This window comes from Mus musculus, chromosome 11, assembly GCF_000001635.26.
Source record: "Mus musculus strain C57BL/6J chromosome 11, GRCm38.p6 C57BL/6J".
Lineage (NCBI taxonomy): Eukaryota > Metazoa > Chordata > Mammalia > Rodentia > Muridae > Mus > Mus musculus.
In genome coordinates, this window is record NC_000077.6 from 78,484,123 (window position 1) to 78,498,633 (window position 14,511).

Below are 14,511 nucleotides of genomic sequence, written 5' to 3' on the forward strand. Positions count from 1 at the left end.
GAAAGTGAACGTGTAGCTGTGCTTCACATCACCATGAAGGGGGAAAGCTGCAGACTAGGCACAGCGGCATGTCATCCCAGCACTGGGAAGTGGGGGCAGAAAGTTCACAAGTTCAAGGCTAGTCTCAGCTCTAAAGCAAGTTTAAGACCAGACTAAACCACACAAGACCCTGTGTCACACACACACACACACACACACACACACACACACACACACACACACAGCTAAGTGAATGTAATGAAGTAGGATAACAAACTGCATGGCGAGGGAACTCAGCTCAGTGGGGCACGCTTGCTTCTCATGTGCAATATGACACACATACACACAAAAAAGGCAACAGAGCATGGAGAATGTAAAGTGTGCATGGTGGTCCTGCCTGCAACCCTAGCCCTGCAGAAGGGAGGAGGCTGGAGAAAGGGGATCTCCAGAGCCAATGGCCACCCAGCTTAGCCAGGTAAACTCTGAATTCAGTGAGACCCTGTCTCAAAACAAACAAACAAACAAACAAAACCATGTGGTTGTGTTGGCCCACACTGCAATGCAGCACTGGGAGACAGGCAAGGTCTCTGTGAGTTTGAGGCCAGCCTTGATCTGTTTAGTGAGTTTCAGGCCAGCGGGGCTATGTAGTGAGACCCTGTCTCAAAACAAAGAAACAAACAAATAAATAAAAACCCAGTGCCAAGCAATAGAGGAAGAGGACACCCCAACATTGGCCTTTGGACTCCACATGCATGAACACACATGCAGACATACAAAGGAAATACACACATAAAATAACAAAATGAAAACAAAGAAAACAAAATAGAAAAAAAGACCTAAAATAACAAAATGAAATAGTAGGCTGTGGTGGTGCACACCTTTGAACCCAGCAATCAGGAGGCAGAGGCAGGAGGATCTCTGAGTTCGAGGTCAGCCTGGTCTACAGAAGGAGTTCCAGGACAGCCAGGACTACATAGGAAAACCCTGTCTTGGAAACCCACAATTAATTAATTAATTAATTAATTAATTAAAATGTAAAAAAATAGAACAAAACAAAAATAAGGATTTCATGGTTCTTTATTTTCCAGAGTAGCAATTATTTTTGCCTTAGAACCTTATTTTTCAAAAAGAAAGAAATCATAGCCGGATGAGATGGCACACACACCATTAGTCTCAGCTCTTGAGAGGCAGAGGCAAGTGGATCTCTGAAGTTCAAGGGCAGCCTGCTCAAAGCTACACAGAGAGATTCTGTCTCAAAAGTGAATGAACACAAAGCAAAGAAAGAACAACAACAGAAGGGGTCCTGTAGCTACAGAAGCTGCAGCTTTCCTTAAAGCAGGAAGACAGTCCCTGGCGCCATGGAGGTGCGGAGTATGTTCTGGCCTAGTGGATGGATAAAATGAAGTGGACTCATCTTCTAATAATACCCACAATTAACACCCACACACTTTTGTTTGTCTAGGATGCAGAAAAAGAAAAATAGGCTCAAATCCCAGTTGTCGTTTAATGGCTTTTATAACCTCGGGAGATGTATTCAGATCCTTTCGTTTTCATTTTATTATCTCTAAAATTAAACCTAGGATGGAAACGTTCGGTCTTTTCAAAACTCTGCCAGGTTTAAATCCTAGCACTCAGGAGGTAGACAGAGGCAGGTGGATCTCTGTGAGTTCAAGGCCAGCCTGGTCTACAAATAGGACCAGGACAGACACAGAGGATCCCTGTCTTAAAACAACAACAAAAACAAAAACAACCAAAAAACCAGCCAAACTGGGGGTGGGGGGGGGCAGGGAGGAGATCTTACATTTATATATGAATACATGGGGTGAGGTGCCACACAGTGCCTGGGAAGGTCAGAGGGCACCTTGTGTGTCTTCTCTCCTATGACATGGGTCATGGAGCCTGACCTCAGGCCATCAGGCTTGCCCACAAAGCCTTTGCCCACTGAGACATCTCATCAGCGCCAAGAGCCTTGTTTTATTCTTTAAAAAGTTATTAAAGTTAATTTAAAATACTGAACTCCCACAACATAGAATAGTAATAAAATAATTGGGTTATCTGCTTTGTTTTGGTTTTTGAGACAGGATCAATTTATATAGCCCTGGATAGCCTTGTACCCATACGTATATCAAGTTCACCTTGAAGTTTTCAGCAATTCTCCTGCCTCCACCTCCCAGGTGCTGGGGTTACAGGTGCACACCTCACACTCAGTGCTGAGATTATATGTGAAAAGCTTACTACAAGGTCTTGAGAAATGACTCAGAAGGTAAGAATACTGGCTGCTCTTCTAGAGGACCCAGATCCAGTGCCAAGCATTCACATGGTGACTCACAACCATTTGTAATTCCAGTTCTAGGGGCTCTGATGCCCTCTTCTGGTTTCTATAGGCAGCAGAAGCTCATGAGGTATACATACATACATACATACATACATATATACATACATACACATGCTCATGCACACAAATTTAAAAAATCAATCTTAGCTGGGCAGTGGTGGCACACGTGATAGCCTGGGATATATGGTTACTGACCCCTAAGTGCTAAAGAGTAAATTATCCAGTGAAAATGAGTCAGGGAGAAAAAGGAGCAGCCACTGCCCTAGGTTCTGCTGGGACAGACCACCAGAACTCAGACATTGTAAGCTGTTGGATTCTAGGATAATTCTAGAATTCTTGCCCCCTTACCCCCACCTCAAACAACAAATGCTCCATCAATAGTACCCATGTATTATCCTTCCTGTCCTTGCTAAAGCTGCCCCTGCCTGCCCTTCCTGTTCTCCCTGTCCTCACACATCCCTCAAAGCCTGGACAACCCCTCCTCTCCAAGTCTGAACCTGGGCGACCAAGACAGGCAGTGATTCCTCTGGGCTACACTCGGGTCCTGGGAATGCTTCCTACTGTGGCCATCTGCCGATTGTATACCTCCTTACTCCTGTTCTGGTACCCATCTCCAGCGGAGGACTCCTTATGGACAAAAGGAAGCAAACTCGTCTTTACATCCTCGCAGCCCAGTCTAACCCAGTCAGATGCTCCTTGTCAGGGGAGGCTCTGCATCTCCAGCGTGCTCCTCCCCTCCCTTTCAGGATTGGAACTGGAGTGGGTTTCCCAGGTGTGCTCACTTACCTCTGGCTGCAGAGAGGATGCGCGTGCGGTGCACTCCCAGGCGGATGCCACAGTCCTCCAGGAGCTGCTGCTCTGACACGCGGTGCAGCAGGGAGCGGTCCAGACCGCAGCTGACCAGGCCATAGGTGTACTGGCGGAAGCGAGGATCCAGGCTGCCCAGCCAGTCCGCTAGGTTGCTGCGGTCGCAAGTAGCGTAGCTGGCGAAGGTCTTGAGCTCTGTGAGCTCCCTAAAGAACCTGCCCAGGAGATAAAAGTCGATGCAGTTCTGATGCTAAGGGTGCTAAGGATGAACAGGGCCAAGATAAGACCCAGTTGGATTAGACTGGCTGGGGCCTCCTTACCTCTTGCGGGTGATGCTTGATTTCATGCCTAGGTCTGTCTGGAGTTCTTCATCTGTGAGTCTTAGAAGCAGGTCACCATCTACCTGCTGCTCCTGGGGGAGGGGTAGGTATGAGGAAGGCTCTCCCCATGACCCCAAGATATAAGGGGAAGGAACAGGAGGTTGTAGTGAAGACTGATGGGACCCCGAAGGTGGCTGAATGGGTTTCCCACCCCTAAAAGGCCACCTTGACTCAGCTGGCGTGAGGCCTATAGGGCACCAGGACGCCTGTGCTCGGGACACCCGCAGAGGCCACGCGACCCTCGGGGATGCGCCCTTTCTGTGTAGGGGGAGGTGGCTGCCCGCAGCTCTACCCGAAAGTTCTCGCAGTACTGGGAGAAGCCGATCTGCTGTAGCCAGGTCTGGACCTCAGCTTCCTTCCAGCTGGCCACGCAGGGCAGGATGCGCCTTGGCACCTCCTCGCCCAATAGGCGCAGCGCGCGCTTGGCCAGCGCCGACGTGGTGCCATTCGTAGAGTAAGAAACCAGGCGTTTCAGGCTCTGGATAGCGCCGATGTCGCTGAACACCTTAGGAAGGAAGATGGATAAAGGCGCCTGAGGTTTCCAGCTCCCCAGCTGCCACCAAACGTGTCCAATCCCATCTCCTGCCTCTTCTCACTAAAGGCCCACCAACTGCCCTAGCCTTCATCACTAAGTCACCCCTCCCACCTCCGTCCCCACCTCTGCCATGTATTTACCCTCCTGAAACTCATCCATTCTTGATTAGGACCTCCAACTAGTCTGTAGTTCTCAATGTGACCGCGAGATGGCAGCGGACCCCCACACTCCCAGTTCCCGCATCTGTGGTGTTCTTTTAGCCTGACTGGAATCCCACTACTTCATGGGAATCCGGATTCATGACCAACCCCTCCATGCATTTCGCTTTGATTCCTCCATAGTTTGGTCCACACCTCCAGTTGGTCCTACTACCACACTCTGAATGTCCCTGTCACTATTTGACCATGGTGCTTCTGCTGGACTACCAGTTGAGGACATGTCTTAGTCACCACTAGAGCTCCATATCTATGATGGAAGATATGGAGTGGGACTCAGTATGTCTTTGTTGCTCAATTCTGTGTTCATTTAGCCTTGGTGAGAAAGAGCTGAGAAAGCTAAAGGCCAGCTTTGCTGCTTAGTGCAGAACAGGGATCCCTCTCCCTGTTCACCACTGTCACCAACTCCCAAGGGACCCCAGTGGAATGTAAAAGAGATGGACAGTGTAGTGACAGTGTTAAACCTGTCCTGTTGTAAGACTAAATCCCACAAGCTTTTTGCAATGAAACTCTCACTAATCCCATGATAAGGACAAGAGCCGGTGATGTGGTCTAACACCCTCAGTTTTCCAAAAAAGTAAAAACTGGCCCAGAGGAGGGAATCCAGCTGCCCAAGATCACACAGTAAGTCAAAGAAGTAGGAGATGCTGTGGTTTAGATCTTGGGCATGGGGACCCTCTGTGACTCAGATGACCAGTATTTAGCTGATACCCTGAGGTCCTACCCTAAGGCTCTGTCTCCAGCTGTTATGATCTCTTTTCTATACTCTAGGTGACATAACTGTCCACTGAAGCTTCCCAACTGGAAGCTTCTGCTGGGCACCCCAAATTCAACACCGCCCACTGGTCTCCCCCTTCCCTGTGATCTCTTACCCAGTTTACTCTTTATACTCATGGCCAAGGGCACCTTCAACCCCTGCTCCCTTTTCTAAGCATCAGTCCTTTATCTGCCCACACCCCTCCCTTCTTCCACGTTCTTCTTCTCTTTCTGCTTTGTTTGCCTGTTTGTTTTCGAGACAGGGTTTCTCTGTAGCTTTGATTGTGTTGGAACTCCCTCTGTAGACTAGGCTGCCTTTGAACTCACAGAGATCTGTCTACCTCTGCCTCAAGAGTGCTGGGATTAAAGGTTTGCTGTACTAACACCTGGATCCTTCCTCCACTTTCTCAGTTTGTCCCCCAATATCCACAGCAACCTAGAGGTACCCTTGTCACATCGACGTTTATAGCAGCCAGGTTGATCTTTGTAAAATTCAAGGCTCTCAGGGCTGAAGGCATGGCTCGGCAGTTTAGAGCACTGGCTACTCTTCCAGAGGACACGGGTTTAATTCCCAGAGCCCACAGGGCCACTCACGCCTGTTTATAACTCCAGTTTGAGGGCTTCTGACACCCTCACATAGGCACACATGCAGGCAAAATATCAATGAACATAAAAATCTTTTTTTTTTTTTAAATCGAGGATCAGGCTGGAGAGATGGCTCAGTGGTTAAGAGCACTGACTGCTCTTTCAGAGGGCCTGAGTTCAATTCCCAGCAACCACATGGTGGCTCAGAAACATCTATAATGGGAGCTGATGCCCTCTTCTGATCTGTCTGAAGGTAGCAACAATGTATTCACATACACGAAACAAACAAACAAATTTTTTTTTTTAAACTGAGGATCTGCAGGACAGTGGAGGCGCACCCCTTTAATCCCAGCACTCTGGAGGCAGAGGCACGCGGATCTCTGAATTCGAGGTCAGCCTGGTCTACAGAGTGAGTTCTAGGAGGGCCAAAGCTACACAGAGAAACCCTGTCTCCAACAACAACAACAACAACAACAACAGCAACAACAATAACAAATCGGGGATCTCCTACTTTAAAAGCTCTCAGTATCTTCCTCTTGTTCCCAAAGGCCAAGTACAACTTTGAGTATAACCTTCAAGGGCAAAATGACTGGTCCCTCTACCTTCTGCCTGCCCCACCTAATTTCTTGTAACTTTTTTAAAAAGCCCTGGCTGGCCTGGAAATCTATACGTAGACCAGGTAACCTCAAAGTCACAGAGGTCTGCCTGCCTCTGCAGACATACGGCCCCACCCTTGGGTATGTTTCACTCTATTCTTACAAGTACTCCAAATTCCAGTTACAGATCACTTCCTCTGAGAAACCTTCCCAGACTCTCTCTAACCCTTGAGCTTCCCTTCTCTAACATCAGTACCTTGGTCTTTCCCTGTAGGCTCTTGATGGCAGCCTCTGCGCACAGGTAGAATGCTCCTATGCACTGAGCCTCCAAACGCGACGAATCGAGCAACAGCACCAGGCTCTGCAGGTCGTCTGGTCCACGACCCTGGCTTGTGTCACTGGCATCCACCAGGCAGCGGGCGAAGCGGCCGGGGTCCAGCGATGCCACGAGCGGCTCGACAAGCGCCAATGTGCCAGAATGCTCGACCTCGCGTTCCACCTCCTTGTTGGTAGCCAACACCGCCACCGCCAGGCAGGCGTGCAGCCGCAGCAGCTCGTCCTCCTTGGAGAAAGCGAGCGGGAAGAGCCACTCGGCGGCGCGCTTCTCCACCATGCACCGCTGCACCGTCTGGCCCCCGTGCAGCGCGCAGTTCGCCAGCGCAAGAGCGCAGTGGCGCAGCAGCGCCGGGTCTGTGCGGCGGCACCAGTACAGCACCGCGTCGAGGCCTCCGGCCGCCACCAGCCGCTGGCACGTCTCCTCCGAGTGCTTGAACATGTGCTCCAAGATGCCCGCCACGCTTCGTGCCAGTTCCACAGGCTCGCGCTCCTTCGCCAGGTTCAAGATCACGCCTAGACCGATGCGCGCCACGCGGTCCCTACAGAGAGACAGAAGGAGAATCGTCATGTGGCTGCTGTCTCCAGAGCTTGGCTTTCTCACGGAGGCCTGGCCTGATCTCTGGGTCTCACGAGTGTGAGTCATGGCAGACAGAATTATTACCCTTTCTGTTCTGATCCTGACTTCTGTCGCTGGTTATCAGAAAGCACTAACCTGGCTACAGCCACCATCTCCTCTACCCTCTCTCCAAACACGGTTGAATGTTTTCAACCCTATGGTCAGACCCTGGGCCTTCCTGGGTCCTTCTCTTCTGTTTTCTAATTGCAAACTTAGGTCACCTCATTTCTCGACTTCAGTCTCCTCAACTCATGAATGGGAAAATAATACATATCTTATAAAAATATTACCAGGGCTAACACAATATTCCATAGAGGTTGGAGAGATGTTCTGCCATTCAGAGTGCTTGTTGCTCTTGGCAACGAGGTCCAGAGCTCAGCTCCCAGCATCCATATCGAGCCACATGGCTCACAACTGCCTGTGACTTTAGTTCCAGGGAACCTTTGCTCTCTTTTGGTCTTGGAGTGCACCTGAACACACAGGCACATACACATACATCCACAGATGAAAATAAATCTTTAAAAAGATAATCCATTAAAAAGTGCTTGGGACAGAGCTGTCACATAGAACCCAGCAGATGTGAATTTGTCATTTGATGTATTACTAGAAGTGTACCACTCTTAACCTTGCTTGACCAGTGTGTGCTCATTCATTCACTCGGTCGATGGTTTTTGAGGACCTACTGTGTGCCCAAGTTGGTACTAGAGAGGCTGATGATAAAGAGTGATTAAGCCTGACTGTATCTTACTCAGCCCCAGCAAATAAGGCCAACGATGAGCAAGCAAACAATGAATGCGCCAGCTCACAGTAGAAAGGCACTATGCTAGCAAACTAGATGATGTCATGGAGGAGGGACGGATGTGTCTAAGGAGATTTTTTTTTTTAAGATTTATTTATTTATTATATGTAAGTACACTGTAGCTGTCTTCAGACACTCCAGAAGAGGGCGTCAGATCTTGTTACAGATGGTTGTGAGCCACCATGTGGTTGCTGGGATTTGAACTCCAGACCTTCAGAAGAGCAGTCGGGTGCTCTTACCCACTGAGCCATCTCACCAGCCCATCTAAGGAGATTTTTATCTGGGAAATAACATTGAGAAACCTGCCTGCAAACAGTTAAAAGAAGAGCCTAACGTGTGTGTGTGTGTGTGTGTGTGTGTGTGTGTGTGTGTGTGTGAGAGAGAGAGAGAGAGAGAGAGAGAGAGAGGCAGAGGTGGAGAGAGAGGAGCCAGGGCAAAGGTTTTGACACTGTGGAGCCCCCCTGTTTGAGGAAGAGAAAGGAGGCCAGAGATAAACACAGTATCGAACATCAGCAAAGAAAAAAAGGAAATCAGGAAGGGATTTACTTAGAATATGTGTAAGTAAATATTCAAACCAACCTAATGCATGAAATTCAATAGAAAATGGGCAGAGTCTTAGACAATATAAAGGAGAAAATCTAAACTATTAGCAAACAGGAGACACTCCAACCTTCTGAGAGTCAGAGGCTGGTAGTCAGAATAAACATTGCCTAGTAGGTGGGCTAACACAGAGGGCTGGAAGGTTGTGAACTTCTTGAAGCACTGTGGGAGGGGTGGCCACTGGGTCAGTTATTCTGGAGAGCAGGTGATCCCTTCTAAAAAGAGTCCAATTGAGGGCATATCATAAAGGTGTTTAACATGGTACTATTTATGAAGAAGGAAGTTGGAGCCATTAATATTAATTCCAGGGGTTATTGGAGAGGGGCCCATTCACTGTAACAAATGATTGAGTAGGTTGTAACACGAAGGATCTTCATTTTTTTTAATTGTTATTTTTGTTTGTTTTTAGACAGGGTTTCTCTGTGTAGCCCTGGCTGTCCTAAAACTCACTAGGTAGACCAGGCTGACCTTGCAACAGTATGTAACATGAAGGATCTTATGACCCTAACACAGAGTTGGAAAAAAAAAGTACTACATAATACAGCATCATTTATGTAAATTAAAAACATCTGCACTCAAAACAAGTCTGAAGGTTTTACTAAGCTGGACACAGTAACACAAATCTATAATCTCAGCTATTCAAGAAATTGAGCCGGGCATGGTGGCACATGCCTTTAGTCCCAGAATCGGGAGGTAGAGGCAGGAGGATTTCTGAGTTCGAGGCCAGCCTGGTCTACAGATACAGAGTGAGTTCCAGAACAGGACTACACAGAAAAACCCTGTCTCAAAAAACCAAAAAAAAAAAAAAAAAAAAAAAAAAAAAAGAAAAAAAAGAAAGAAAGAAAAAGAAAAAAAAAGAAAAAAGAAATTGAGGCTACTATGGAAGTGGTGACTCAGCAGAGGTAGGTGGATCTCATGAGTTCCAGACCCTTCTATAGAGTGAGTTCCAGGACAGACAAAGCTACACAGAGAAATCCTGTCTCAAAACAAAACAAAAGAACCCCCATACACAAACAAACAAACAAACAAACAAACAAAAGAAGTTGAGAATTGAAAGCTCAAGGCCCAGACTACATAGTGAGTTGTTGTCTGGTTTAGGCAACTTACAGAACTCTTGTCTCAAATAGACAGACAGACAGACAGGCAGGCAGGCAGGCAGGCAGACAGGAAGGCAGGCAGGCAGGCAGGCAGGCAGGCAGGCAGGCAGGCAGGCAGGCAGTCAGTCTGGAGAGGATGCAGATCAATGGCAATGTTTAACATTTGTAAGGTCCTGAATTCAATCTGTAGCAGAAGGAGGAGGAGGAGGAGGAGGAGGAGGAGGAGGAGGAGGAGGAGGAGGAGAAGGAGAAGGAGAAGAAGAAGAAGAAGAAGAAGAAGAAGAAGAAGAAGAAGAAGAAGAAGAAGAAGAAGAAGAAGAAGAAGAAGAAGAAGAAAGCAAACAAAGTCTCTCTCACCAGATACATGAAACATTTGGTGGTGCTTAGGGATTCGGTCAGAAGGATGGCTGGGACATGAGCCAGGAGAAGGGGATCTTCCATTGCAGACACAAGTGCGTGCATGGGCATGCAGGTTTCAGAGAGCTGGAACCCCTGGGGAGCGAGCCACACTACAGAAGAGGGTCCAAAGAAAGGGTGGGGAGAAATAAGCCCTAACAGTCTTCTCAGCTCCCTCAGGGTATCTGTACTTTATCTTTGGAACAAGCAGGAAGCCACTCAAGAGCTTTGGGGAAGGAGTATTCAGTTCTGGTTTAGGCTTTAAGAAACTGGCTACTGTGGGAAGGATATGCCCGAGGCAATCCTGAAGGCCAGCAGAATAGCAAGCAAAGTGCCATATTCCAGATAGGGGCGAAGACTTCCTGTCTCACCTAATTCAACAAAATGGCGACTTCCCCTCGTCAGGTTACTTCCAATGACTGACTTAACCAGTGACAGAACTCTTGCTCAATGGATGCCGCAGTGACCACAGTGCCTGTAACTTTATGGACAATGCAGAGTTTGGCTAAGTCCTGGATATGGTGTTAGTTCAGCAAAGGTTTGCTGACCTCATCACTCAGCCTCTCTATAGCCAACCTCCAAATGGCCAAACGGGTCTGAACCTGCATTCCAGAACTCAGGCACTCCCTTTACCAAAGAGGAAAGCTAAGGTTAGAGAAACGTCATGGCATGGCCAAGGTCACAGAGTTTCTGAATTTAAAATCCTCCATCTTGACTTTGGACTAGGTAAACTCCTAGGCTATCCGGGTTGAATGTGCGTAAGAAATCATCTCAGGACTGGAGAGTTGGTTCTGTGGTTAAGAGCACTGGCTGCTCTTCCAGAGGACCCGGTTTCAATGTCCAGACCACACAAGGTGGCTCGTGATCCTCTATAACTCCAGTTCCATGGGTTCTAACATCCTCTTCTGACCTCTATGGGTACCGCACATACATGGTACACAGATATACATGCAGGCAACACATTCATACACATAGGAAAATGAAGCCATCTCATCTAACACATTTTCAGAAGACTAACCTAAGGTCCAGTGAAATGAAGGGCTTACTCTGGAACATGGGTTCACAGCTGGAACCTTATTCTCACCTCTAAGTCTTAGCCTTCAGGCCTCATCTTTTCCTATGCCCAGGAAGGAAGTTAAAGCTATGGATAGTTGTGAAAACTGTAAATTCACCTCTCAATTCTGTTCTCTGAGATTGGGGGTCTAATGCAATGGCCGAAATCTTTGGGGGTTCACAGGTCTAGTTTCAAATCCCAGCTGCTAAGTAAGAAACCATTTGTATACATACATATATATTTTTTCACATGCATATATGTGTGTGTATTTATGTGTGCAAATGCTTGTATATGCTCCACCCCTCTCTGGAAGGAGATACAAAAGCTTGTTCAGTGGTTTTCCTCCACAGGAGAGGATTTGTTGAGAACTTTTGTCATTATACCATTTTTTATACACCTTTGCAAGTTTTGAATTGTAATGTGTAATAGTTTTCTTTCTTTATATTAAAAATAGACTCCTCTATTATTCATTCAATATTCTAGGGGAAGCCATTTATTTTCCTCAAAGATATGTTCACTATATTCATTCTGTCCCCCTGGTGGGGTGGCCTGTGATTTTAGAGGGCTGCTAGTTAGGCAGTGCCCTCACTGGGTATTATGGGACCAGAGTTGAAGATCCCTACACTGTTGACAGTTCATGGGTGAGAGCCAGTGAGCTAGGATTCTGGGAAGTGGCTGCAGCATCACCCTGGGGAAGTCCAGAACTGCCAGAATGGGATGGCAAAAAGAGGCACCGAGGAGGCTGATGGGTGGAGAATAAACACAAAGCCCCCGTGTGTTCCCTGCTTCTCTCCCTTCCAGTCTTGTCCCCATGGATGAAAGCAGAGCCCCGGGGTTTCTGGGGAGGGAGCATGAGGGATAGCGGGACTTGTGCCCTGTCCTTGGTCCTGAAAAGGCATCCGCATGTGTTTGGGGACTTGTACACTAGATAGAGGTTACTCTCTCAGAGCTGTCAATAAGTAAGGATAGTCATTTCCATTCCTGAAAACATATCCGTATGTTTGCATCATGTTTCCTGCACCCACTTCCCACAGGTACCACCAGTTCTAACTCCCTGACCATACCAAGCCAACACCAGCCAAGCTGGGCTCCAACACACTCAGCAAGCACCTACTCCATTTTCCAGTTCTCCATACTCATGGCCTATCCCAGTCAGGACAGCGGATATTAGATGAGAGGGGTTAAGCAAGCAGAAACCTACCTTGGGTCTCCCAACCCAAATCATTCTGTTTGTGCATTTTTTGGACAGTTGTGTAATTTCCACATATCAAAGGTGATCAAAAATGCCAGAGAAAACACGTCGTGACACTTGTGAGGGCTGCGTGCTGAAAGCGACTCTTCTAAAAATTCTGAGCTGAGAGCCTGAGATTTTGGTGAAAATTAGTGTGACAGCCTGTTTTGCTCTGGCACCAGAAGACCGGGAAAGTGGGCCCTTCAAAGGCTTCATAATAGTTCAAAAGGAGGTCTCAGGAGGTAGGCAAAGGAGAAGCAGTCAAGCAGTTTCCCATAGGAAGGAAAGATACCTCAGTTTTCTCTGCCCCTACTATTTCGTCCTAGCAAAAACAAAAACAAAACAAAACAAAACAAAAACCAAAAAACTTTCTGTTCCTGATCAGACGCTGCAGAATAAGGTCATGGCTGCCCTGGTGAGAAGGTAACACAGAAAGACACCCAGATGCACGGGAGAATTATGGGCTTAGGGCAAAATCAGCAATGGGATACCGTCTCCAACCACCTTCACTGCCCTGGCAACCCCACACCTCACCCCACTCTCCCTCACCGGTTCTCAGCCACCAGGATCTGCTCCAGCAAGCGCGCGGCCTGCACACGGGTCTCTAGCTCCGGTGCCTGAAGCAGCCGCAACAGCAAGTCGAGGCCACCGTCCAGACGTATAGCATCGCATAGACCTTGGGCCACCTCGCGGCCCACGGCCGGCAGCAGCCAGGCTTCCTCTACCAGCTGGAAGACCTCGGCGAGACCCGCGCCCACAGCCCGCGCCGCGCTTGCCTGTTTCAGCTCGGACAGCGCCTGCTGCAGCTCAGGCAGCGAACGCTCCAGGGCGCCTTGCACCTCAGTGCCCACTCCGGGCGACACTTCGCGAGACCCGCGACCGCCCGCAGCCCACCATGGGCTGGCGCCACCACTCCGATCCGGTCCGGGCACTGTCAGCCGATCGGCGCCCGGCCGTGGGCCTGACATGGTGAAGAAGCGGCACAGTTTGTAGGCGGAGAAGAGCAGCGTCAGGACCATGGGCGCTGGGCAGCAGGGGACATGCCAGGCCTAGAGGGGCGGGGCCTGGCAGAGAGACCCCGGCCTTGGGAGGAGAAAGAAAAAAAAAAAAAAAAAAAAAAGCAAACAGGATCCGGTAAAGGTGCTGGGCTACAAGTGTAGAAGCAGAAGGAGGAGGGCAGCTCCGGGACTCAGCGACTTAGGAAGGGCATGAAGGGAGAGAGAAGCATGGACCAGACGCGGGAGGGTAGAGACGCCGGTGCCCGGAACAAAGCGCTGCTCCAATCTAAGCACAGCGGAGCTAAGATGCTCAACAGCAACCACGCCTCTGAGCAGCAGAGTCAAGGATTTGACGCCCCGCCTCTAGGTTTCACGGGCTCCGCCCCCGACGCAGGCGCAAGCCCTACCCCAGGTCTCCAGCCACGCCCACACCTGGCTCCGCCTCCTCTCCCCAGTCTCCCCTTGGTGGTGTGCAAGATGCTGTAGAAAGGGCTGTAAAGAGCTGTCTTCCATTTCCTACCGCTCGCTCGGCTCCCCAAAATGTGGAAGCAAGCTGGCTACATGTATCCACGTCCCCTCCGGATGGTTAAAGAATCGCAGTTGAGATTCTTAAAGCCCTTTAATGCCGGTTTCCACTTAGGCTTCACGCGTCTGTAGGGAGTAAAATTTAGTGTTTCATTTTGCCGCTGAGACTACTGCGGTCCATAGAGAAGAGACACCAAAGGCACGCTCGCCTGTGATTACAGAACAGAAAACGGAGGGGCTTCAGAAGTGTGCCAGTGCTTGGAATTTGGCCCAAAACCTGGCACTCTACCCCAGTGAGCACTTTCTTTATAGAGAAATCCCACTTAGTATGTGAGTCTAGAAAGTATGCCCAATGAGTCCATTTTTTTTTTAAAATAAATGAGGTCATTGAAGGTGTGGCCAGGGTGGTCCCCCGAGGATCAATGGATTAGTGAAAGCCTCAGGAATGGGCTCTGGGACTGGAAAGATGGCTCAGCCTTTAAGAGTACTTGTTCTTACAGAGGACCTGGGTTTGATTCTCAGCATCCACACGGCAGCTCATAACTGTTCAAAACTCCAGTTCCAGGGTATTCAAAGCCCTCTTCTGACCTCCATAGACACAAGACATGCATGTGGTGCACAGATGCACATGTGAGCAGACACTTATACACAAAACATAAAATAAATAAATC

The 14,511-nt window shown here is 48.6% G+C and overlaps 1 protein-coding gene across 3 annotated transcripts in view; it reads right to left on the reverse strand.

Annotated features, from left to right (window-relative positions):
• Nucleotides 1–13,694, reverse strand: part of Sarm1 (sterile alpha and HEAT/Armadillo motif containing 1) — a 27,544-nt gene extending 13,850 nt beyond the window's left edge. For 2 of the 3 annotated variants that reach the window (NM_172795.3, NM_001168521.1), the window contains exons 1-5: nucleotides 12,867–13,632; nucleotides 6,445–7,063; nucleotides 3,794–4,006; nucleotides 3,442–3,533; nucleotides 3,101–3,336 (exon numbers count right to left, since the gene is read on the reverse strand). In NM_172795.3, the coding sequence (NP_766383.2) occupies nucleotides 3,101–3,336; nucleotides 3,442–3,533; nucleotides 3,794–4,006; nucleotides 6,445–7,063; nucleotides 12,867–13,336 (1,630 nt within the window). In that variant the 5' untranslated portion in view covers nucleotides 13,337–13,632. Of the gene's footprint in view, nucleotides 1–3,100; nucleotides 3,337–3,441; nucleotides 3,534–3,793; nucleotides 4,007–6,444; nucleotides 7,064–12,866 lie in introns of all 3 variants that reach the window. The other variant, XR_001780001.2, reaches the window with a different exon arrangement.
• Nucleotides 13,695–14,511: the final 817 nt, after the last annotated feature.